Raw genomic sequence first — 27,360 nt, 5'->3', positions numbered from 1 at the left:
ACAAACATTCCAAAAAAAGAGGCATTCTTCGAAAGACAAAACTCCTCTTGATTCCCTCAGAGAACATCTAATCACATACAGAGTGCAGCAGACAAATTCCTGGGAAACAGATCTAGGTGACCTTGAAGAGATCACTAATTCTGGACTCTCTTTATCTCTTTATGCAAGATAGCATAAAGGAAACAATCTTCTACAATCTCTGTAGTCTGAAGTCATCCACAAAAATGTAACATTCTCAAAGATTTCTTTGTTACAGCTAGGTTACTGCACTGGTCAGAAAAAATTGCAGTGGAAAGGAGGAAAACTGTGCCCATTGAAATAAGTTGGATGAAAAAGCCCTCTTTTCAAAATAGTACTTTTCTGTCCCATCTAATAGAACATTCAAAAGAACTTTCTGTTATTGACAAGTTTATTGCACAATGATCTTCCCAGACAAGCAATACTTTCTGCTGGATTTTATTCTACACATATCTTTCTGCATTTATTGCTTCTTTATCAGAATGGGACTTCCAGGCATACATCTGTATAATCTGGACTTAATCTGTTCAATAAACTAGAGAATTCATATACATACTTCAACCTTCTCCATAAGAGATTTATAACTAAAATTTCTTTGGAAGAGAGCACTAGAGAAGAAGTCCTCTCTGGAGAAAGTCAAATATGGCTAAGTTAGACAAAAGATATAACAAAGGGATATACCCAGCACTGTTGGAACTCGACAGAAAATTTCAACTGGCTAAAAGCTGGTATCAGAGAGGGTTTAGATCAGTGTTAGTAAGGAATGCCCATACATTCATACTTTATTTCAGGGGGGGAAAAAATGAGATACTTGAATACAGGTGTTTTACGATGCCGCAAGATAAAAAACCAAAAGTAGCTCTTTTAAAAGCAAAATTACTAGAGTAAAAATGTTAAAATCAATTTTTCTGTATTTCTACTTACAGCCAGATTTAACTTCTTTGCGAACCAGAAGCTGTTCCTTGTCCAAGTACTTCATGAAACATTTCAGATAAGCTGTGCTGTAGGTGAAATTAGGGATGGTTATACTAGATACAGTCTCATTCACAATGTTATAATTCTCTGGAGCAATCAATTCATCATTCAATTTCCAGATGATGTGGCTTGCATTTCTGTGAGGCATGTGGTGTTTTCCAAGAATACAAAATCGTTTCAGGGAGGATCCTCTTTTAATTTCAGCAGATGAAGGAAAAATGTGAGCATCTCTGATAGAGTTTTCATCTAAAAACAGAATCAAAGACATCACATAGCCTAATTAATCTTAAAATACTAGTGGAAAAAATTGTAAGTTATTTTGTTGTCTAAAAATAATTTTTTTTTTTGTCAAAGAGAATTCAAATAAAATGCTCAGTTAGTCACTCAACTCAGACACTGCTGTTTGAAAACTCAGTTCATATGAATTACTATATTAGAATAGGTGTTACATTGGAGTGACATTTCTAAAACGTCACTGAAATAATTGGGACATTTCAACTCAGATGCCTCTAGTTCTAATGGAAGAAAAATTTGATTTTATAAAACATTCCTATATGTAAAATATATGCATACCATTTACATGTTATCATTACTAATTACAATATCAGAAAACATATCAAACTAATAAGGTTAAAATTTACAACCAAGCTGCAATATATTTCAATATCTCATTAGTACCTGTACACCTCTTAGAATTTATATTGCCAGATAGAGTGTAGGAATTGTAATTAAAATACATGTAAAAGAAAAACACTTAAGTGGGCTGAATGAATGAATTCAACACCAAAGCTATCAAACAGTGCAAAAATCACCCATTAAAGTCCTGCAAAGAGCTTCCTCTTTTGTGTTGTTTTGTTTTGCTGTTACTTATTTCTTGAAGCCAAATTTCATAAATTTGTAATTATTAAATCATTAATAAGTTTAATAAATAAATCTGTACAGAAGAGGACATCAAGACTGCCATAAATTAATTTTTCTACATATAATTGTGATAAATAAATAATTGTGATTCGTGAAACAAATGGGTGATTACATCAAAATAAAACAAACTCATTGTAAAACTTAATTACACCCCCATAAAGAAATAAAACAGACCCTTACAAGGTCAAGGGGCCCTAAAACCTCCCTACTATCCTGAGAATAAAATATGGTAGAACTTTAAGTCTTTTAGGCGCCTGTTTGTCCAAGAATGCATGAATTATGACTGGTTCTAGAGATAACCCTTTTAGCTTTAGCTGTAAGAAACCCCATATATTAAATGCTTAGCAAAAAACTGTAAAATGTATATGTATATGATATAATTAATATGCATGAAGTAGCTAAGATAAATGCCAAATGTACACTGTAGTAGGGATTTGGGAAATTTGTCCCCATTTCTGTCACCCAGCCAGCTGCTTGCTTTTACCATATAATAAACTCCTATTCAAAAACTTACAGAAACGAGACTTTGTTTATCACATACTGTACACTACTTAGTCAACCTACTTTTAAAATACACTTTTCTGTTTTCAGAATTCTTCAAAATTTCATTTGGAGGACATCGTCTTTTGGAAAATTTTCCTATGGCAAGACAGGTGCTAATAATCAAGAAACATACCTGCTACAGAGCTGCAGAGCAGGACGAACATCCAAATCAAAGAGCTGAACATTTCCTTCTCAGTAACTACAGGCACGAAATGCTGTCATAAAAAAAAAATAAAAATAACATACTTCAAGTAAAGATGTCCCTGTAATACTTTGTTAGTATTTGTGTAAGAGTTAATAATACTATTTAGCATTTCTCACTTGAATTCAAATTAATTATTGTTTTGTCTGAGTGTTACTTTCCTGCACAATGGAAGAAATTCCATGCAGTTCTCCTAAGATAAAAATCTTGGAAAGCATTTTATAGTCTTTGAGGCTATGACAGCGTGAAACAGGAGAAAAAACATTAAAAGGACACATGGGATAAAAAGAAAAATGAGGGAAGAGTTTGCCCAGTGACAGACTCCAAAAAAACAGCAGTAGTAAGATGTGTTCCAACAGGAAACAAATCCAGTACATAAAGAGAATCTATTACTACTTCAATTGCCTACGGTGTATGTTCTTATTCTTAAAGCAGTAAAGACAGGTTACACTATCGATGCCAATAAAAAAAAGAACCTTTAGCAATTGTTCAAGTATTCCACATAAGCATACCTACAGAAGCTTTTCTTATTGCCCTTGATGTTCCTGGCCAGATTTAATTCTATCAGGGCTTTAGCTTTCCTCACCTGATCCCTGGCCGGTCACCACCCAGGCTACCTGTCCCTGCTTCTACCCTCTGTAGACTTCCTTTTTGTGTTTGTGTTTGTCTTATTAATCCAAGCAGGCCTCACAGTGTTTCTGCCTGACTTCTTTTTTGCTGGGATGCATCGCTCCTGAGCTTGAAGAAAATTATCCTTGATTATCATCCAGCTCTCTTGGGCCCCTCTTCCCTCCACGGCTTTATCCCACGGTACTCTACCAAGCAGATTCCTGAAGAAGCCAAATTCTGTTGCCCTTAAGTCCAGGGTAATGAGCCTATTGTCCTGGCTGCCTTAAGGATTTTGAACTTGAGCATTTCATGGCCATGGCAGCCAAGGCTGCCCTTGAGCTTCACCCTTCTACCAGTCCCTCCTTGTTGGTGAGAACAAGGTACAGCACAGCATCTCTCCTCATTGGCTTCTCTGTCACTTGGGTGCCCTACTGTGTTGTCCCTCCAACAGATGTTGGGGTGGTTGAAGTTCCCCATGAGGACCAGGACATGTGAACATGAGGCTGTTCCTATCTGTCTGTAGAGGGCCTCATCCACATGGTCTTCCTGGTCAAGTGCCCTGTAGCAGACTCTCACTATAATGTCCCCTGTCCCTGCCCACTCTTAAATCCTGACCCGTAAGCTCTTGTTTGGCTCATCCATCCCCAGGAGAAGCTTCATGCTCTCCAGCTGATCATTGACATATAGGGCAACACTGCCTCCTCATCTCCCCTGCCTGTCCTTCCTAAAGAGCCTACATCCTTCCATTCCAATGCTCCAGTCATAGGAACCATCCCGCTACATCTCCACGATGTCCGAAGATCACAGCCCTGCAGGCATGTGGTACACACCTAACTCTTCTTGTTTATTCCCCATAATAAAATTTCTGCTTATATTCTGCACATTCTGGTTTGTTGTTTTCAAGGGTATATGAAAGAGAAGAGGCTGCATTTCAGCCAAAATAGTTCAGCTGTTTTCAAGAATAAAGACAACATTTCCTTATCATATTCCTTTAATAAGCTCCAGAAATCCCACACTATTTTAGCAGGGAATTGGAACTCAGAAGCATTGGGAAATCATGAAAACATTTTTGAATTATCCTTGTGCCAGGGACAGTGCTGTGAAACAGAACACTAAAAGAACAAATCGGGCTGTGATGCCAATTTAGAAGCCTTTGAAAAATTCTGATTTCACACGTTCACCAGAAAGATTAAACAAAGATCCCATCCACACTCAGTGGCTCCTCACCCTGTAACAACAGCTACTTTTTCCCCCTTCTTCGACTGCTCCTCTAGTGCCCTACTTCCCACACAGTCAATTCCACATGCCAAAACAGCAGACAACTAAGAAAAAAGAAGAATTTGTGCTACATTAGCAAATGTAAGCAACTTGCTTACACGGTTAGACAGTCATCTTAGCTGGTGAAATAGAGAAGACTGGGGAGAGAGACCTCCATAACATTTTTTCCTAGTTGTGAGCTGTTAATTTGGTTCAGTCCTCCTGCTTCCACTTTCTCTAGTACCAATTAGCAGCTGTTTATTTGACATGCCAGCTGCTAGTTACTATCCACCAGAAATAAGGGTAGTGACTCCGCAGCTTACAATGCTGCTCAAGCCTCATCTGCTTGTCATGGTACTGATGCACGACTGAAGAGCTCTTTGGCTGTTTACTGTTGCACAGGTAAAAGTGATGAAAAAACATGTCCGAGTGAAAGTCACATGATAAATTAAGAAGTGTTTCACTTAAAGACACCTATGTAAGGTAAATGCAGATAACTAAACAAATGGCATGAACAGAACCATCTTCTTCAAATGATTCACGAACTGATTCACCAAACCCAGATTTCTTGCAGGCAGATGCAATCTCAATAGAGGTCACATTAAATAAATAAAACTTGTGTAACATAGTTGATGAAACAATATTTTCTTTACACTTCAGATTTTCCATTTTCATTTCGGAATTTCAGTGTTCGAAAGTGCTATGGTTTAAAAATTTAAAGAAACTAGAGGGAAAAATTATCCAAAGTAACTGTACTTAAGACCATTTCTTATCACTCTTCTCCTCCATTTCAGGACAGGAAATCTTTTTCCATTCAGATCCAATTTTAAGATTGTTTTTAACTACATGTACAATTCTGCATGCAGTGTAGATGTTACACCAGGAATAAAGAACATGCCACATCGATAAATGGAAAGGCAGTATGACACAGAAGCATAGGGTGTTAAGGGGTTGGAATGGACCTTAAAGATCATCCAATCCCAGAATCCTCTGCCATGGGCAGGGACTCCTCCCACTAGACAACACTGCTCAAGGCTTTATCCAACCTGGTTTTGAACATTGCAACGACTGGAACATCCACAACCTCCCTGGGCAACCTGTTCCACTGTCTCAGCACCTGCACAGCAAAAAATTTCTTTTTCTACACTTCCCCTCTTCCAGTTTGTACCCATTACTTCTTGTCAAATTCATCAGCATTTACACAAATCCCATAGGGAAAGAGAACATTTCAGGCAAATGATCCAAATATGAACTTCTTTCTTGACAACAAGGTGCATCATCTTCAAGATTTGGTTAGGATTACACCAAGAGTGAGTACCAGCGAGCCTCAGAAGAGGAAAACGGAGGTTCTTCTACACAGGTCAGAGAATGACACAGAAACATACTGGAGGAAGCAGTAAATTTGAGGAGTTTCCCAACTCTCTAATCCCTACAAACCATGCACTGACAAGACCACCCATGGGGAAAATGACACTATAGTGAAAGATCCTGAGCATGCTGTTTCACAATCCACAGTCCTTAAATGAGCTAAAAATAGTCAGCTGAACCTCAGACCAGGATGAATATGATTTATAATATTAACACTGAAATAGAACTTTATTGAAACAGATGTTAGGTGCATTTTATTTTGGAAAATAAACCTATTAAATTTGAAATTATGACAGCCTATCTGAAAACACAACGGTATCATAATCTATTAACATCACTTAAATGAAATTAATTCAAACAATAAATGAAATAAATTCAGACAGTATATATTTGTTGAGAAAACTTCTAAGCTCACAGATAGGTCTGTAGGAGCCACATGAAGCAGAGGCCCTTGAAATCCCATGCTAACTTTTGACCAGAGAAATGTGTTCTAAAAACAAAAACAACCAAAAAAATCAAGTTCAACAACTTGCTAATAAAAGCTGCAAATCAAATGGAAACTGAAAAAGCAGGAAAGCTATTTTCCTTTCAGTCTCTAAATAGAAAAAATAAGCATAAAAGGATAAGATACTTTTGTTCTAAAATTCTGAAGGACATAGTGACCAGGAAAGGTCAGTTCTGCTAATAACTTCTGATAATAGTTATTTTGCTTAGTATACCCAAGAGTTACAGATGCAAAACATGTTTTGATAAACCCTTTGTTTTCTTATAAAACAATATATAATAGGATATTGAATATTAACACATTTTAATATAAAATGTTGTTATATTGAAATTTAAATATAATTAACTACATGCAGTTTGGTACTAATACAGAAAAATAACTAATCCATATCAAGTAAACAGGATATAATCCAATATTCTCTGAACAACCATAACAAATAAGCCTCTAAATAGATCTTAAGGTATAAAATGCTCAGCTAGACAAAAAAAGATGCAAAATAGGTATTTCTTTACTAATGAATATATTGTACCTTATAAGAAAAACCTAATTTTTAGGGAGAAAGTTTAAAGCTACAAACATACAAAACTAGATTTATTTTCTTTATCTTTACATATGGGTCATTTATTTTAACTACATGATTGTATCTGACTTGATAATGCTCATTGAAAGAAAGGGCAGGCCATCACTATCATCAGAAATAAATGTTGGTGATATAGAAGAACGTAGCTTTCATAGCAGCACTGTCATTCCCTATTCTTTTTTTACCAAGAAAATAAAACCAGACAAGTTATGGTTTATACAGGCTTCATGTACAGGTCTGGTCTTGAAGTCTTCTTCTTAGGCTCAGTGCCTGAGTTACTATGAAGTGTATTTGGGCTACAGGAGTCTACTTTGAGAGATGATTTTGCATCAGACATTTTCAGTTAGTAAGACATTATTAGACAGGATGGTTGCCCTCATGCCCCTTCATGTTGGTGGAAAACAAGCTGGCTCTGCTGTGGAAAGCAACTAAGGTGAGCAAAATGGATGGGCAGGGGAGGAGGATCCAAAAGAAAAAAATCAGAAGCGAGATTTTCTGTACAGCTCCAGAGCATTATTTCACCTTCACCACTCTTGCCTCTTAACTTAAGACTGGAACTAGATGTTCTGGAATAAAGCACTCATCGACTTAAATAACATTAACAAAATGTGTTTTGCAAGAAAGAAAATAAAAACTTTCCTGGACTGTTCAGGGAATCAGTTACAGCCCCAAAATGAAGGATATAATTATAATCCCTGTCCACCTGCAGTGCTGCAAGTGTTAGAAGAACACAAAGGACAGTGCAGGTAATTCTGTGCTCCCACAGACACAAGAAGGAAAGGGAACAAAAGGAGCACAAAACTTCACTTTTATATTTTCTTATCACTCAAAAAGAGATGACCATGACCCTGAAGCTTACCCTTACACATCATTGGTTTCCACTTCCTTTGATTATTTTTTAATATTCTCTTTTGGAGGTTCTCAAGTATTTCATATCCTTCCTCAAGTGTGGGCACAGTATCTGAATAGTCAGAGAAAAACTTACAGAGGTGAGCTACAATCTCTATTGCATTAATTCAGTGAATGTATAACATAAACAGCTAACCTTCACATACTCCTTACCACCGCTGTATTTAAACACTTCATGTACATTCTCAAAGGAACACAGAATCACTACGAGGCACATACTTGCTATTCCTATTTACTGTACATTGAAGCAGAACATTAGCCCTTTTCCCTAACAGAGGACAGACACAGTTATCTAAAACGGTCTTTACATTACTACTTTCCAGGACTTTTTTTGACCTGTTGAGCATCCTCTGTATTCCTTGATCCCAAATCAGGCTCCAGAGGACCTACTGAACACAGCTACATTTTGACATCTCCCCTAGTATGGCATTTTTTAATTGAAAATGTTCCCTATAAGCACCAAATAATGCAAAAATTCACCAGGTTTACACAATTATTATAGAAAAATCAAGATCTTTAATGTTCAATACTGTAACTTCTATGATATAAATCTAAAACTTCTTTCTCCCTGTTTTTATCCCTTTTGAGACCTGTTTTGTTTACTGATAAGCCTCTATCTGACAGAAAAATCTGAACTGACCATTCTGTTCTTCTACCCAACACATGAATCTTCCTTCAAGTATGAAAACATTCTCTTACCCAATCAGTGTTTTAATTCACAGGTAGAGTCTAAAAGTTGGATTTCAACTATTTTAGACAATCATAGAATCATTTTACAAGTATACATCTTTTAAATACCTCCAGGGACAGTGGTTCCACCACTCCCCAAGGGCAGCCTGTTTCAATGCTTGACAACACCTCCCCTGGTATAATTTGAGGCAACTTCTTCTTGTCCTATTACATGTTAACTGAGAGAAGAGACCAATCCCCAGCTGGCTACAATCTCGTTTCAGGCACTTGTAGAGAGGGATAAGGTCCCCCCCAAACCTCCTTTTCTCCAGCCTAAAGACCTTCAGCTCCCTCAGATGCTCCTCATCAGATTTGTGCTCCAGACCCTCCACCTCCAAAACACAAATCACACAGTCCATTACAGGAGAGAAGCTAAGCGACACTTTTCAACTTTGAGCATGAGTATGTGAGGATAATACTCATGATGGACACAAACAGAAACACAACATGAAAATATTTTTTATCAGGAGGCAGAAACTGCAAGCATTGAAGAAACATGGGGCCAGTGTATTAAAATCTGATACATTACTTCAAGAAAATTTGAGTTAATAGAAACAATTTAAGCGGAGAGCAGTTAGGAAAGAGATTTTACTGCCTTTGTGATTGCACATGTTGCAAACATTTTGAGAACTGACTCTTAACCATTAGACACACAAAGAAAACAACTGCCAAGCATATGTATCACATTCTTTCAAAAATGAGGTGAATGCAATGAGCTAAATGGGGAATTTCAATTCTGACTGTCTCACGGACTTGAAAGAAAGAAACTGAAAGGAGTTGGCCAGTTCTTGGCCTGGATAGATGCAAAAGCATGCCCTGTTCTGGGTTGAACAGCTGGAGAGACAGGAACGCAAGCACACATCACCACCACTGGTAGAGAACTAAGCAAGTAACAGTCCAGGGAAGAGTTTCACACTCTCCAACACTTCGTGTTAACAAAGACGAGCAGAGACCTCTGCTGAAAACATCCACTTACCTCGGCTGCAGAATGGACATTTGGTTTAGCAGGGGCCTCTGCCTCCCAGCGACCGCGAAAGGGCGTACAAAATAGGAAGTTGCCCAGTTCAGCCCGGGCTAAGTAACGCTTTTTCCTGTAATTCTGAAGGCCAGAAATCTCCGCCCTCTCCGCCGGGACTCGCGGGGAGCGGTGCCAGACTCCGCACGGCTCTGGGCTCCGCCGTCCGCGGGGTCTGTGGTGGGGGATTCTCTGCCTTCCCCGGCGGCCGGAGGGGCACCCCGACAGGCACCAGCCGCGCTGAGCCACCGCTGCGGGGACCCGCACGGACCGAGGGACACCGCCTCCGCCGCTCCCCGCCCCGCCGGACCCGCATCGCAGCCTCCGCCTGTCCCGCGGACACTCCACACCACCCCATCTCCGCGGGGACCCGGCCCCGCCGTCGCACAAGTTTAGGGAGTGCCCGCACAAACCTCGCAGCCCTCTCGAAGCGCACCGAGCAGCCGGCTGTGCGGTGATGTGCGCAGCGTTTTGGTGCCGATGAATCAATTCAGCTGCTCGTTTAAATAGCACAAACGTGCACAGCGAGACAAGGTATCGAGTAACAGCCACCAACTAAGAGCACTCACGAGTAGGTACCTTATGCATCATTTAGGGCATCAGCACTGTGAGAGGAACAACTCAAGTGATGGTTCCTTTTAAAGCGAACAAATGTATTCCAGTTAATGACTTGCAAGAAGACTGCAGCCGTCAGCAACACAAAAAGGAATAGCAGGATTGAAAATCAGAAGGAACCTTGCAATTAAAATAGATACTGTGAAATCAGTAAATGGAAAGCCGAAGTCCATAGTAATGTGCCTCCTATTAAGCAGACAGTCCTTGCTACAAAGACACTCTCCAAGAACAGCTATTGTGTTTTAATAACTCAGTCAATATAGACGTCATCAAGAGGTCTTGGCCCCAATTCAGGAGATCCATTACAGACAACAAATGTGTTTGTCCTACACTAGTGTCACTAAGCAAGAGAAGCTGTAGATTGACTCATTCTGACTTCCATCACTTGTTCGGATCAGGTTTGTTTAGCCTTCTTTCCCCTACAGCAGCTATTTTAACACACAAGCTCAACACCCATTCCAACTTTTGGAGCATCCACTAGCCTTCTCTCTCTTTACATAATCATCAGATTCAGCCCTTTGATTCCCTTCTTATGTTTGAATGATGTTGCCATCTCCCCATCATCCATAACCTCAGTGTAAGGCTACACTGTAAACTGTTTTAATGTTTCTAAATTCCCTTTGATATTTAGAAGTATTGTAATACATTAGCACGTATAGTGATATTTTGAAAACTTCCATTTATTTTATTAGTAGGTAACAGATAAAACAGAAATGTGATTCAACAGAAACAGACCCAAACTGTAACCTAAATGCTCCTTGACACATCAGATATTTTTTCTACTGAGCATGAAAGAAAGGCCAGGACTAGACCCTTAATTATTTTTAATTGAATGGAAATTAAATGTTAAACTTGGTCTGATTAGTTGCCAGTGCTCACAGATTAATACATTGTTTTCATTCACTCACTGAAAGATGGCTGCTCAGTCTTTCAAAGTGATGAAAAGTTGCACCAGACCTACCAGATTAGTTAAATATGTGCGTAACTTTTAAAAACCTTGAGTCATCCTTCTGATTGAGGACTACTTATATGCTTAAATTAAAGTGTCCATAGTCTTAAATGTTTGAGTGTGGACTCGGAGATAGCACTTAGGAGATTCCAGGATGCAGAGGACACTTAGTGATACCGTCAGTAACTGTTTCAGCTACCACCATTTGTAATAATTTAATAGTAGAGAGAAAAACATCTTGCCAAAAAAAAGGGATGTGATTTACCAAAAGTGATTCGAAACAAAGACAGAAATCATGCCAAAAGTGTGTTTGCATATCCACACTTTAAGATGCTTTTATCCACTTTGCACATGAATGCTTTAAAAGAATTAGTTCTTCTTCCTAAGGGTGGGAGCAAAGTTGAGCTGCTGTTTCTGAAACACATGGCAGGAAGCATCTTCAACAGGAAGACTCACAGTTTTCATTGCCCACGCCTCTCTACCATTATTCTTTTGGCTGGTGATTCAGAAGTGGCTGCTCTGGGACTGGTTGATCCCAGATGGTACCCCTTCTTAAAGGGAGGCATTTGCACTGTCCCTGCTGGCAGGGACAGGACACTGCAGAAGTACTGCTAAAAATCTGACCCTCATTATAAATTAATTTACCTGTGGTAGCTCAGTTTTCAAAAGTATTTACCTTCTGTATGATTTATCTTCTGTGTGACCACACCCTATAATGTTACTGACCACCATATAACTACAGTGAGTCTGTATTAATTAACAGACTGGCACAGAACAGAGAATTGTGTAGTTAAGTGGAAAAATGAGGTGCATTTTCACTGGCCAGTCTGGAAACAGACCTTGCAGGATTTAATTGTGCAGTCATAATGAAAGCAGGTTTGATGAAAAACACACAGAATTCTACTTTGAGAAGTTACAAAGCTGGTTTTAACCAAGTAACTTGTAAGGTTGATTTCTTCCTGGGCCAATGACCTGAACCACCACCTGACCACTTCATTTCTCCCAGTGTAAAGAGGAGGGGATGGGTACTGATTTCCATTGACTTAAAACACTCTAGAACACAAATAAAAATCATGAGTGTCCTCCTATTCCTTAGTGATGTCATTTGAGGGAAGAAAAATCCAGTGAAAATAATCAGATTCTGATATCAGTTTCGGAGTACACGTAACTGTTTTTCAGTAAATAGTTACCAGAAATATACTAGACTGAAACTCCATGCAAGGCTGCTTTTAAGAATTAATACGCAGCTCTTAGATTTCACTTCAGTGAAAAATTCAATAGCAGCAGTACGCTCAAAACCAGGCTCTTATGACTATAGCCTTCATTTAAATGCAATACATTGTCCAAGCTAATGACTCCCATATCAGTGAATAAGCAAGGATATCAGGTATGACAACCCATCCTTAAGGGGAAGGAAACACCTAAGATTTGTTAATGCTTATTCATCAAAAGGAACAAAAAAAGTAGAAGGTCTGCAAACAATCAGTGTTTTATTAGTAAATTACACACTTCACATGGAAATTGGTACGTTAATCCCTGACCCACTATACAAGCATGCAGCAGTGGGATTTGGATGAAACTGTGGGGTGAAAGGGAAGAGAGGAATTAGAGAGGGCAGATGAATTAACAAATAAAAGAGAGAAAGGAAAAGAGAAAAAGAGAGAGAAAGAGAGAGAGAATGCACCACCACAATCCATCCGGTGACTCCAAGCAGCTTCTCTGGCCCTCTATAACAGACAACAACTGTACGACTCTTAATTTGACACAGTTTTAGGGGCAGATCTACAAATTATTCAAACCTAACAGAAGGAGTAAGAAATGTGTCAATTACTATGCTGTGCTGTGTGCATCTACCAAGATTTAATATACAAAGAAAGGTTTTAATGCCTAAGTGTAATTATTTGTGAATCTTCTTAATCTCTGCTCTAGAGAAGATTTATTCCTCAAGAAAAGAATCAGGTATTTTGCTAAAAAGGCCACAAAGCCTTTGTCAATTTCAGAATAGAGAACTACACAATATTTCCTTTCTGTCGCATCTTCCTTCACAGCATTGCAACACTGCAACAACAGCTGTATTGCAATTGTGCTGGCAAAGAAGGGACTCTATTCCCAGAGTGATGCTTTTTGTGACTTATTACAGAAATTTTTTACATGTTTTCACTCTACGGTAATTCAAGCTTACCAAGCCTTTTACTATAATTGCAAAAGCAGACAAACATAATTAAACCTATTTGTACAAACAGGCTAAAGGAATTACTGAAAATTCTGAGTGGCTTTAATAGCAGGACTACAAGGTGCCAGGAATTTTCCACCCCAAAACCACAGTGAGCAGACTCTCTATGACAAGTACCAGCATTATTTACTCCTGACAGACAGCCACTACACAGGGAGAACTGCAGCAGTTTGTAGTGACTTGCAATGAAGCAAGTTTTTTACAAACATACACTTTAACAAAGACCTCCGAAAAAGGAAAAGGCTATGTAGGTGAGAACAGGTTATCATACATATACTCCTCTCTTCCCCCACACACCACATTCTGCTTTAAAATTATTCATATAATTTCTGGAGCCAGCATCTTTCAAAGCTGATATGTCCAACAGCATGGTATATCTCCAAATTAAAGGGTAAGAAGCACATCATCACATAGATCATGCAATCACAAAATCATTATGGCTGGAAAGGACCTTCAAGATCATCAAGTCTAACCATTGACCAAACACCTACCACATAACCAAGTGCCATGTCGACCCATTTTTTTGAACAATCCCAGGGACAGTGACTCCACCACCCCACTGGACAGCCCATTATAATGCTTAACAATGCTTTCTGTGAAGAAATTCTTCCTGATGTCCAACCTTAACCTCCCCAGCACAGCTTGAGGCCATTTCCTCTTGTCCTGTTGCTGGTTGCCTGAGAGAAAAGGCAGACTCCCACCTTGCTACAAGCTCCTTTCAGGTCACTGCTGAGCCTCTTTTTCTTCAGGTTAAACACCCCCAGCTCCCTCAGCTGCTCCTTACAGGACTTGTGCTCCAGACCCTTCACCACCTCCATCGTCCTTCTCTGGATTCATTCCAGCACCTAAATGTCTTTCTCAGAGTGAGGGGCCCAAAACAGGACACAGGATTTGAGGTGTGCCTTCACCAGTGCCGAGTACAGAGGGATGATCACTGCCCTCACTGAACAGGTCCTGCTGGCCACACTATTGCTGATCCAAGCCAGGATGCCATTGGCTTTCTTGGCCACCTGGGCACATTGCTGGCTCATGTTCAGCTGATGTTGACCAGCACTCCCAGGTCCTTTTCCATCAGGCAGCTTTCCAGTCACTCTGCCCCCAGTCTGTAACGCTACCTGGGGTTGTTGTGACATCAGCGTAGGACCTGGGACTTGGCCTTGTTGAACCTCATACCACTGGCCTCAGGCCACCAATCCAGCCAGTTCAGATCCCTCTGCAAAACCTTCCTACCCTCCGGCAGATCAACACTCCTACCCAACTTGGTGTCATCTGCAAATTCACCAGATCATCAATAAAGAAATTGAACAGGACTAGATCAAATACTGAGCCCTGGAGAACACCACTAGCAACCAGCTGGACGTAACTCCATTTACCACCACTCTCTGAGCCCGGCCATCCAGATAGTTCTTAAATCAATGAAGAGTGCACCTTTGAAACACTGTCAAAGGCTTTACTGAGCCCAAGTAGACAACATCCACATCCTCCCCCTCATCCACTAGGACCTGCCTTTCTTAAACTCATGCTGGCTGGGCCTGATCCTCTAGCTGTCCTGTGTGTGCTGCGTGATTGCGCTCAAGATGATCTGTTCCCTAGCCTTCCCCAACACTGAGGTCAGGCTGACGTGCCTGTAGTTTCTTGGATCCTCCTTCCAGCCCTTCTTGTGGATGGACGTCACATTGTTCAACCTCCAGTCACCAGGGCCCCTCCCAGGTTAGCTGGGAGGATGCTGGTAAAGATGGAGGAATGTGGCTCAGTGAGAACTTCTGCCAGCTCCCTCAGTATACTTGTGGCAGAACACCAAGATCATGAATCCTGGAAAGAATGGTTTTAGAAACAGGTCCATCACAGCAGCAGCTCTCTGGGATCGAGCGCAGCAGAAAAACAACAAGTACTTGCGTTTTTATCGTATGGGTTTTCCCCTGAGTTATGTATTTTCCCCGGTCCGCATGGCCCCCCCCCGCGGAACCATATCGTCTCCCCTCCCCGATCGCGGACTCCACCTCTGCACAAGCATGATAAGCTGTCTCATCCGCTTCTCTCCAATCCCTGGTTCTGTTACTGGAATGTGGTCCTCCTGTATCCCCCACTGGTCAGCAGAGCCCTCAAGCCACTCCCTTTCCCCCAGATCTTGGCACAATCACGTTCCTCCTTCTAGCCCTCCCCCCAAACCCATATAAGCCACGGGAATTTCAAATAAAGGACTTTTCGCCTTGGAATCCAGAGAAGGAACTTGGCCACTCTCTCCTCCTGCTGAAGGAGGACCGCGTGGCTGAGACTTCTCTGAGAAACCTCTAGCGAGGAGTCGGCTGCAATCAATTTCTGTTATATACTCAGGTGAATCCCATCCCGTCCCATAAGTGTTTGCCTCAGAAGGGAGTTGCCTACAATTAATTTCTTTCTTTCTTACTTTCTTTCCTTTTCTTTCCTGAGGCAGTTGTAATGCATAGCGGTTGACTGAGTTGCCCTAGGCAATCCCCTGGATAGACCTTTGCCTGCATCATCACTTGCCTGGCCCTCAAGTTAGACGTCATACTTATTGTATAAGAACTCCTAGGAAGGCTGGACATGATACATACAAAACTTCCAAGACTCAAAAGAGCCTTTTCAAAGACAAACTGTGTTAGTGACCAGATTTGCAATCTGGCATCTGTGTTAAGCAAAGCTCCTTGCTGAGCTGGCCTTCAAAATACAGTGGGGATATCAATTCTACTACTGAGCAAACTGGCGGAGGCACACTCTGAGCCACTTTTCATCACTTAACCAGCAGCCCTGGCTAACCAGGGAGGTCTCAGTTGGCAAATATGACGCCCATCCAGAAGAAGGACTAGAAGACAGATATGGGGAATTACAGGCCTGTCAGCCTGACCTCAATGCCAGGGCAGGTCATGGACCAGTTCATCTTAAGTGCCATCATGCAGCATGTGCAGGACAACCAGGGGATCTGGAACCCAGCCAGCATGGGTTTAGGAAAGGCAGGTCCTGCTTGAGCAGCCCTATCTCCTTCTATGACAGGGTGAAACATTTAGTGGATGAGCAACAGGCTATGGATGTTGTCTGCCCTAACTTTAGTAAAGCCTCTGACATTGCTTCCCACAGCATTCATTCTCCCGGGGAAGGCTGCTCATGGCATTGGATCAGGCTTCTCAGGGAACTGGTAGAATTGCCATCCCTGGGGGTATTTAAAAGGCCTATAGATATGGCACTTATGGACACGGCTTAGTGGTAGACTTGACAGTGCCATGTTAATGACTGGACTTTTCCAACCGTAACAATTCTATGATTTTCACCTTTCTTACCTCAGAACAATGTGGCTCCTGCCACACCAAATGTTATCCTAGGCTGGATGCACTCTGCAATAGCAGATTTAGGTACTGGAGCCTGCAGGGCTAGAGAGCTGTGGGTTGCCCAGTGTCACACAGCCATCTCCAGGCAGTCCAGCAGACCCAGCACAGGGCACAGCTGAGCCCCCAGCAGAGCTGGTGATGCCTCAGAGAAAACGCATTTAAGAAACTGCAAAAATGGTAGAGGAAAAGAGCATGAAAAGGACCAAGAAGTAAGAGAGGCAACACCAGGACTAGAGGTGGAGCCTCATTCCAGCCTGCAGAGGACCTACTCCAGAGCATAGTCTCTGCAGCCAGGCAAAGACTCTTCTCCCAGCAAAGGGAAGCTGGGAGAAGGGTGAAATCCTTACATACTGACCAGAACTCCACTCTCCCCTCCTTCCCGCACCCCTTGTTGCCACTCTTAAGGGTAGAAAGTATAACCTGTGGCTATAAGCCATGGAGAAGTCCCTGGAGTAAGCTGGGAAATGGAGGATTAGTGTTTTCCCTCTGTTTGTCTTTTTGGTTACCATCCTTGTTTCAGCTGGGATAGGGTTAATCTTCTTCCTAGTAGGTGGTAAAGTGCTGTGGTTTTGATTTAGGAGGAGAACAATGTTGGTAATACACTGATTGATGTCTCAGTTGTTGCTAAGCAGTACCTTCTGAGGAGTCAGGACACCAAGTCTTCACTTGGTGAGACTGAACATTTTTGTTGCTGTGGTCTGAAGTCAGGTTCTTTCTCATGATTTACTAGGTGTTTTATAAGGGGTACATTAGCATTTAGCTAGGACTAACATGTTATCTATACCTTCCAATAAATCATTGCTTTCTATGCTTAAGTTGTATATAATGGTATTTGCAGTTTTGTACAAGATTTCCCAAAGTGGTTCGGTGAGGGTGGGTTACATATTCACCAATCTAGACAATAAATATGAATAAAACAAGTGTGTTCAGTTCTAGAAGTGATCTCTGAGCTGCCAAAGTACTACAAAAAAGCTTACAGTGGAAGCTCAGCTATTCACTCATTCTGGAAAAGAATTTTACCTTTTATTTAGTATATTTGAGTATGTTGCATATGACCTTAAAATACAGAATCTCCTAAGGAAACACAAGTCTTCAATATAATTGACTTTATTATATGACTGGTATGTTTAGACTGAGAAGCCCATGAAATATTGTTGTAGGGATAGTTTCATAGTTTCAAGTGATTTATGAAAATGGTCCTAAAGGGAGAAACTCAGCATTTTTAAGCAGGGGGAGCGGTGGGGCTGAGTTGATGAAGACAAAGAATTATTGGTAAATCATCTCCCCGTTTTCCCCTCTCTGCTACCAGTGATAAAGAGAAGTGCACAAGGAGGCCAAAATTAAGTCAACTTCTTTCAGTTCAAACCTCATTCACCTTTCCAGGAAAAAAACAATCATATCATCCCCTATGACTGTCCATATGTCACTTTGAATAGTGGAGGAAGAGCAAAACACAACATTCTTTAAAGTTCAGAGATATTCAAGTAAAGATTAGATATTGAAAACTATTTTAGCTGACCCAGTTAAAGAAGAAGGAGAAAGACAACAGAGCAATGAAATCCTGCTTGATAGTATTTCCACTGCAGTAAGAATGACATGCTAATACAACACTAAAGTCAACTGATTACAGCCACTGTCCATAGTTTTCTCAGACAGTATCAGCAGGGAACACACACATTTACAGTGAGTTCTGAAGAAAATATTATTCTTAGCTTATATATGGATATCAGGCTCTGAAAGATAAGTTAGGTTTCTACAACTATGTAGAAGCATAAGGAGGAAGACACATTTTCAGTAGTTTGGCTCCAGTCAACTTTGATCAAAGAGCTGACTCCCTAGCCTTGAACACAAAGTAGCTCTTCTGAAGTGTCCTTTCTCACCAGAACATTTTTTCTGCTTAATAAAAAGAAATAAAAGCCACACTCATCACACTTAGAAGTGTCGAAGACTGTATTGTAGCTAGTTGGAAGGAAATAAACAGTGTAAAATGAAAAACACTTAATATTTATATTTCAAGCATTACTGAACTATTGTCCAGAATTAAGTCCCACTTGATTTTGTAATTTGCCTTAAGCTATTTAGAAAAAAAATACAAAAATCAGATAAATTTGAAAAGAATGTGCTTAAACGTAAGACTCCCACATCCTTGGTCCACACTCCATAGCCATGTGATTTCTTCTCTTGTTGCTTATTGGCTACTGCAGCTAAGAGATGGAAACAATCATACCATAAAACCCTCAAATAACAGAGGGTTTATAAGAAATGTCACTGTCAGACTGAAACTAAACACACACACAGTAATAGTCACAAAAAAGTAAAATCTGCAATGACAAAACTAAACGGTATTTTCATCCTTGACAATTCCTGAAGTACAGGACAATGTACAGACATCCACACCTGACCAAGACCCATCCATTTATCATGTTATTGAGGACAAAGTTGTGACAGATGTCACAATATCCCCCTCCTGTGTCACCAGGGAATTCCCTGGAACTGCTAAACAACATGCTCAAATTACTCAACTGGCTAACACAGGAAAAACCCCACTTATTACAAGCTGACGACGGAGTACAGTTTTTCTGTACTTCAGAAGTTTTACAGTTTACCTTAAATCAAAGAAGCATAGAGACTCTGCATACAGCCAGCTGATACTGCATACAGCCAGCTGATACACCAACAGTATTCAGCAAGCTTGCTTTCTGCTCCCAGCCCTAAACTGAGGTCAGTGAGGAGAAACAGGTCCATTCTCTTCAGCATTTTTAAAGCTAATTTGTAGCTACTTCCAACAAGTATTATCAACAATGAAAAAGAGGTTTTCAGGATTGGTTGTTACATCTTCTGCTTTCCTACCTGCCAAAGGTGAAGGACTTTAATCAAACTGGTGTTAGTTTGTGGGCATTCTATTTGATTTCTCTGTTGTTTCTGACTCTTGTTTACATCCTTCAACTCCTGTGGTCATAATTATTGAGTTGAGAGATGCAGCCCTTAATCATCAAATTTAAGTATGCAGTCAAAATTTTGACACTTTACTCAGCTACCACCTGCAGATTCATTAGAACTAGTTCACAGCCCACAAACAGCTCCAGATCAAGGGCTGTAAACCACTAATTTATGTTTTCCTTTAGTGACAAGAATTGGACGTGATTTATACTCAAATGGGCTTTTTATGTCTCATAAATATCAAATTTAACTTAAAAAAAATTCCCATTACTGTTATCTGCTCTGCCTTATAAATTATTTGCTGGATGCACTACTACCTCAATTCATCTTGAAGCCTAATGATTTATGATCAAACCCTCAATTCAGAAGACTCTTCCCCAGCTGCCTTCACTCTTATCACTTTAAATAGCAGTGATCATAGGAGGTCCTCTGTCCAACTTCTTGCTCAAAGCATCAGTGAGGAGACTGGGAACATGTGGCTCAAGGTTTTATCCTGTCTGGTCTGGAAAACTATGAAGGATGGTGTCCAGCACCGGAAGTGCTAGTCCATTATGATCTTAGTAGGAAAGGTTCTCCAGGCTCTTTTCTAGGTTATTATTTTAAATTCCATTAGGAGCTCATCATTTGTCCACACCGCCTTGCACAAGGCCTGTTTTTCATGCCTGCCCAGGTCACTCTGGATGGGAGTCCTGCTCTTGAATGCTTCTGCTGGTTGTCCCGCATTACAGTATTTCTTACCTGCCAACTTCAGAAGCAAGTGCCCCCTTGCTTCCTTTCTAATCCTGATGCACACTGGGGTGGTTTTTTCCTAGCTGCTTAAAAGTACCAGTTCAGTCATTCTGTGACATGCTGTAATTCCCATCTTCTCAACTTCTCAATTTTTGTCTGATGTCACAGAATAAGAATCATAGAATGATTGAGATTGAATGGGAACTCTGGAGGTCATCTTGCCCAACTGCTATAAGCCTGAAAATTAAAAAACTTTCATTTCCTTTTCATTTTTACTCATGACCAGTGTTCAGTTCTTTGTGCAATTTCTTGACTTCCTCTGTACTAATACATTAGTTACTTACCTGTAAGAACTTAATTGCCTCAGAATATTTTGAACCATGATCATTACTTCCAAAGAGATTGTGCCCATTTTCTTCTAAGATACCATACCTGACTGACTTTGTAAATCTGTATCCAGATTACTAAAACTGGTGTTCTGATCAGGACCTACAGTCAACACAGTGTCATAAGTCACCTCTACAGACTGTCCTTTCTTTTCACCTTGTGGTGGGTTGACCTTAGCTGGATGTCAAGTATGCACCAAGCCATTGTATCTCATCTTCCTGCATCTCATCAGGAAGGGGGAGAGAAAATAAAATGGAAAACAATTTGCAGATTGAGATAAGGCAGTTTACTAAGGCAAAAGTGAAAGGCTGCATGCACACAAAGAAAGGGAAAAAACCTCTTAAGATTTTACTATGTACTTCTTATCAGCAAGCCACGTCCATACACCTTCCAGGGAAGCAGGGCTTCAAGCACTTGTACTGGTTGCTCTGGAAGGCAACTGTTCTAAGTAGCAAATACCCTCCTTCCTTCTTCTTTTCTGTGTGAGCACTGCTCAGTAGCTGCCAAAACACAGCTGTGTTGCCAATACCTTTCTAATAACCAATACAAAGCACAGCACTGTGAAGGGGCACACAAGCTAAGGGGAAAATGAACTCCATCTCATCCAGACCCAACAGACACCCTGACTGCACTCCTCTCAGACCACAATGAGAAACTCAACTTGTGAGAAAAAGTGCAGGCACTGCATGAAGTACATCACTACTGCAATGTGACAAAAAAAGAAAAAGCAGGATTTTAAGTATTGTTCAATGAAAGAAGGTTTGAAGGAATTTTTCAACACTAGCTTGTCAAAAACCTTCACTTTAATCTTGAACTAAGTTGCAATACAGATAGCAATTTTTATACAAACATGGAGGTAAAGATCAGAAAAACATCCAAGGACCTGAATTTAGCACAACTATAGGCAGTAGAAACATCTAACCGAAATTACAGGTATGTGGTACACTGCTATCAGGTTTCAATCAGTTCAGCAAAACCTTTTAAGGACATTCACCCTGGCTGCTGCCAGAGGGACAACAGGATTCTCTTGAGTGAAGAGGGTATTAATATAGTATTTTACAGTAAATTTTTCAGCATGTTCTCATATAAGATTACTTGAGTGCAAGAATAAAAGTAACAGGCAGCTGACAGCGCAGTACATTCCCCACCTCAACTCCTCTTGTCAGCATTTTCCTCCAGTTGAGAATCGCACTGAAATACCTTCCTGCAGATTAAATATGTACTTAAAGAATCACAAGGCTAAAAGTAAAACTGAATGTTCAAAAAGGAACTGTATTTTTCTTCAAGTACTTCAACTCTTTGAGGCTTTCATTTTCCTTTTTTCTGTAAGTGGTTAGGAACAATAGGGACAGTATAGTTCTTTTACAGAAAAAGAGACAACTGCAGAATTCCCTCTGTTGCCCAACCCCAACTCAACAAGTCATAAAATGGGAGACAAAGCAAAAAAACATGCAGTTTATAAGGACTGATAAGCAGTCCTTTAAAATTGCTAAACCATGTTCTCTTCACAGGTTTATTCTAGGTTTTGGTCCATGACTCTGTCCTCTGGCTTCTTTTCACAGAAATGGAAGGCTTTATCAGCTCACAGCTTCCTCCAACAATTACAGTTCACTCACATTTACTGCACTCAGCAACCAAAAGAACCCTCAATTTCTCACCTGAAATTCAGAATGGATGCAAAAATCTTCAAGGAGACTTCTCAGGAAGAGGAGTCATGCTGCCCAGGGTATTTACTCTGAATTACAGACTTCAGGCCTAAATACATCCACTGCATGTGAGTTGCAATTTAAGTATATTATCCTTTCAGCTCACTTCTAAGTACACAATTAACACTTACTTTACTATTTTCCCACATTATATAGCAGTAAAACTACAGTCTACAAAAATAACACTATTTTTCTAAATGGATACTTAAGTAAATAGTTTTGGTGACAGTGACAGTATGCTTTTCCACAATGACAGATTCCCTAGTACTGCCCAGTCAGTTCTGATTCCTACCAACTTGGGCATTAAACTTTCAGTCCTGTAAGTACAGCTTAAAATTATTATTTCCCTGGATTAAGTGGGAAGACTGTACAAGAAATAGCGCTCAGCACTGTGTGTGAAATACCAAAGAACTTGAGAAGCTTGTAAACTTGTTCAGCTGTGCAAGATATTATGAAATATAATTACTTTGCCATTTTCCTTTGGAACACAATGATATGCATCTTTGTAGCATACTGCACTGATAAAGAGAAAAAATTCAAAGAAAAAGCAACTTTAAAGAAATCTCCTTAAACTGTTAATGACTGTTTACCCTCTATAGGTTCTACAAGCCAGGGAAACTTCTTGGACCTAAGTCACCAGGCTTGTTCTAAAGCAAACTTTTCCACAAGAGACAGCAGAAGTGTATTTGTCTGTCAAAGGTAAAAACATTCTACTAGAAACAAACAGGGCTCCATCATTCTCTGATGACAGCTCTGTAAAAACATGTATTTCCACTAAGCTGTGGGTGTAGCCACTCATCTTTAGTTCCATATGGAGATGCAAATGTTCCACGCATGTCAAAATAATACCAGTTCATGAAAGTGCAATATGTGGGTTTTTGTAATATCTGATACAGAGGCTACATTCAAAGAGAACTTCTCAAATTTCTATTAAGTAATCGCTTAGGAGGTGTTCAACAGATCTTTCAGTCATCACAACACAAGATTCAAACTTTTTAACTGACATGTTACAAAAAAAGGACAAAGTTTAAGTGAACCCTTATATAAAGTACTTTCCCAAACTAGGTCTCCACAAGACTATCTTCCCATGCAACATTTCATTTACAGCGCAACAGAATATAAACCAGTTTGGGATAAAACAGTTTTAATCCCATGACTCAACTTCACTTGCAGAATACTTCATCTTCATTTCTCCTGGGTTCATGTTGCCTCTACCTCTGTTATTCTAGGAAACAGAACAGGTCCTAATTTAGAATCATTCCAACCACTTTCAATTATTTAATGGTAAAAGTCACTGCAAAACAATTTCAGCTTTCTGCATGCGTGTCTCAATGTATCTGAACACCACTTTTAAGTATAGTTTTTATCATGAACCTTCTATATATAAGGTTTTTTGGACCCCAGTGTGAAATTAATGCAGTTTAATCAACCTCAGATTTCATCAGGTGTGGCAGTAACACTTACTGAAGTTCACATCCCAACATCTTTTCTTACCCAAAACAAATCAGTTCATACAACTGTGGGAAAAAACTTCCTTCTCAATTTCTTACATAAAAGTGACTGAATTACTTTCTCAGCAAACGCCTTTTTAAAAAAAACAAAAAACAACGAAGTCCAGTCATCTATAAGATCATCCCAAAATAATCAGATAAGATCTTCCAACAGATTCCGCTTTCAGATTCACCATTTGATTATCGAATGGCCCTTTTATGCATTCCCTTTGAAAGTGAATATTATAAAAACATAAATATTACCTTTCTTATCCAAGAGAAAGGGCATGAGGATCTTTACTGAACATTAGATAAGATTTTCTTTCAATAAAAGTAAAGCAGCAAAACTCAGCTTTAATAGTTCATTTGAAAGAAAAAAAATAGGACTGGTTACAAATGCACAGTTTCTGTCAGACTGACATCAGATGGTCTCAAAAGAATTAGAACCTCATGATCTCCAACTCAAGAGCTGGTGCACTGTATATATGTGATATCAAGGACAGTATTCCCAATGCAGGCAGAGAGATTTCATCTGAAAATACTGTATTCACACATATCCTTGGGCAACAGTCAGATTTGGTAGCTTAGAGGTTATAAAGGACATAAAAGACTTGGACCTAGAAAATTACAGATTTCATGAAACGCTGGGAGACATTACTCAAAGGCTGGAGATGTGTATTTGGAAGAATCTAGTGAGATCCACTTTTGAAAGTAATCTATAAAAATGAAGCAAAGTTTGTATAACTGAAATCCCATAAAGGCGCAAAGAAAAATTACTCAGATCTGATTAGGGAACTAGCCAGGCAGGTAAAAAACACCCAAACTTCTCAGTACTTTCAATAATTACGGTATGGAAAAAGATAATTAATGAAAGAAAGGGCCTGAGCTTGAACTCAAGCTTCAGACACCATCTAAGAAGTGAGAGCAATTACTTCTACCATGGTCTCTAAGAAAGTATCAACATCTGGAACACAACTGAGATGCGATAAAGTTCTTACTGGAAGTAAGAGATGAAGGAAAGGCTTTTGGTTAAAATCCAATTAGACAAAGGCAATTAAGTAACAAACATCAGTTGAAAATTTGAATTTCATTCAAAATAGGAGTAAGCACAGAATTTAAATCCTAAAATATTAACTGCAGAGTGATTTGAGAGCTATGCCATAGAGGCTTTCTCCTTTATTCAAGCTGTATTTTAACATCTCGTATCAGCAACGCCAAGAGACTAGAAGGCTTCTCCTCATCACAGATATTAAGAACAATTTTGACATGGACCAGACTGGGGCATTTATCTAACTATAATTAACTGAGATTTTAGTCAACAAGTTACCTGACTGAGTGATTTACAGCAAGCACTAACTGTATGATCAGCAACTATATGCTCCCATTTTACATGTGCAGTAGAGAAATTTCTGGAACTACAGCCTTGGCATATGTTTGCACAAACCTGTCTTCCACAGACTAATTCTTGACACTAACAGATCAAGAGTAAGGCAGTTAGTAACAGGTCACACCGTTAAGAGTCCAAGTCAAGCAAGTTGTCTGAAATTAGTTTCAGTAATTCTTTGGAATTCTTTGAAGATGCACAACTAAGAAAAGTTGTAACTGCAGCTACAGTCAAAACAGTTTCAGTGGCATTACTCACGATATATACGGCTAACCACACTTTTTCACTAAGACAAAGTTCTAAAAGTCAAGACTTTCAGTTGATTTCTAGACCTACCTTTTGGACATTAGCTGAGAGTCTTCCTCTTTCAGACTCAAAAGCAACTTCTGTCAACCAAAGAGGAACTTCCTGCTGGGCCTACATAATTAAGAAAGACAATTCAGAGACTTTGACTGCTTTACCAATTCAGGAGTTCCCTAGCTGTTCCAAAGACCTAACAGTTGCTCAGTACATTAAAGCAAAATCCCAAAGAGCAGTGAAAGTTAAGCAGTAAGATTTGAAACTTACGTCTGAAAGCACTTTGATTAGAGACTGTGCAAGATGGCCATCCGAATCATTATCAAAGAAGCAAACTGCTTTCCCTGTATTTCCACAACGGCCAGTTCGTCCAATTCTGTGTACATACTCCTCAATGGTGGAAGGAAGATCAAAATTAATAACATGCTGAACGCTTTCGATGTCCAGACCTCTTGCTGCCACCGAGGTTGCCACGAGAACTGGACATTTTCCAGAACGAAAATCCTGAAGGGCTATTTCTCTCTCTCTCTGCTCTCTATCTCTACAAAGAAAGCAGTGGTTAGAATGGATGTCTCAAAAGATCTGCAGTATTATTTAAGATACACTTTAAATGTCATGATTCATGGATAGATGTAGTCCTTGTGGGGGACAACAGACACAAAACGAAAAACCCCCCGAACAACCCACATATACTACCAATTCAGCTTTTCTGAATTTTTAACTGATTAGCAACTGCTTTAACCTAAGTCTCTAGATATATTGAGGTTTTTTAAAGTATCAGAAATAATTATGCATCAAACTGCCTCCCTAGAAGATTCACTTGTTTAATTGGTTGATTCTTCATGCCATAGTTAGAAGTCATTCTCCTACAGCTTTGTAGCAGGGAGTCAGAGTAACAAAGATAAAGTCTACCTGGACTCTTAGACTCCCACATTTTCCAGATATACTAAAAAATGTGGCCAGCCAACAGTAAAGAACTTGTCTTCTGTTTATCATCATGCCAAGAAAACCTCTGGGGTTTGCATGTTTAAAGAGTATTTACAGATCATCCAGTACTTAACTACTGTGGATCAGTTTCACTCACACTCTTTGTTGCCCAAATGAGAAAACAAATTAGAAAGCTAAACAGTACTCTTTGGGATCTTAATACGGGATATTTAGTGAAGTCTGGTATGACCACTACTCCAGAGAAGAGTAACCATCCTACCTTCAACTCAAAAGGGTAAAGTGAATCAGAAACCACTAACATTCATGACGCTTCCACTGAACCAGTTATTCAAGTGTCTTTAACTCACAGCGCAGTGTTTCTACAGAAATGTGTTAAGAACCTCCTCTCACATAAGGAACTTGTGGGATAGCAATTCAGACTAGCCAAGAACAGAAGGCCAGACCTTCTCAATATGACTTTCACACACCTATACATCGGACAGGTCACAGGGTACACATAAACATCTTGTATCTGTGTAATAAGATCATTTTAACCCCTCTACAACCTTGATGTTCTGACATCTGTCAGAACACTGCCCATAACATAATTTTATTGGCAAAAATTCAAGTCCCTTCCTCCTAATACAAAAACCACTACAAAATTACATTTTCAATGTGCTACAGGTCACTAGGATAAAAAAAAACAAAAAACAAAACAAAACAGAAAA

The 27,360-nt window shown here is 39.8% G+C and overlaps 1 protein-coding gene across 5 annotated transcripts in view; it reads right to left on the bottom strand.

Moving 5' to 3' along the window:
• The window catches only part of DDX4 (DEAD-box helicase 4), a 65,897-nt gene that overhangs the window by 20,484 nt on the left and 18,053 nt on the right, over nt 1-27,360 (bottom strand). For 4 of the 5 annotated variants that reach the window (XM_032675740.1, XM_032675743.1, XM_032675744.1 and 1 more), the window contains 5 exons: nt 25,976-26,246; nt 25,745-25,825; nt 6,309-6,383; nt 2,591-2,672; nt 943-1,239 (listed from right to left, as the gene is read on the bottom strand). In XM_032675740.1, coding sequence (XP_032531631.1) covers nt 943-1,239; nt 2,591-2,672; nt 6,309-6,383; nt 25,745-25,825; nt 25,976-26,246 — 806 coding nt within the window. The remainder of the gene's footprint in view (nt 1-942; nt 1,240-2,590; nt 2,673-6,308; nt 6,384-25,744; nt 25,826-25,975; nt 26,247-27,360) is intronic. The other variant, XM_032675741.1, reaches the window with a different exon arrangement.

Source organism: Chiroxiphia lanceolata, chromosome Z, assembly GCF_009829145.1.
Source record: "Chiroxiphia lanceolata isolate bChiLan1 chromosome Z, bChiLan1.pri, whole genome shotgun sequence".
Lineage (NCBI taxonomy): Eukaryota > Metazoa > Chordata > Aves > Passeriformes > Pipridae > Chiroxiphia > Chiroxiphia lanceolata.
Note: the sequence above shows the minus strand (reverse complement) of the source record. Positions and strands in the feature narration are given on the sequence as shown.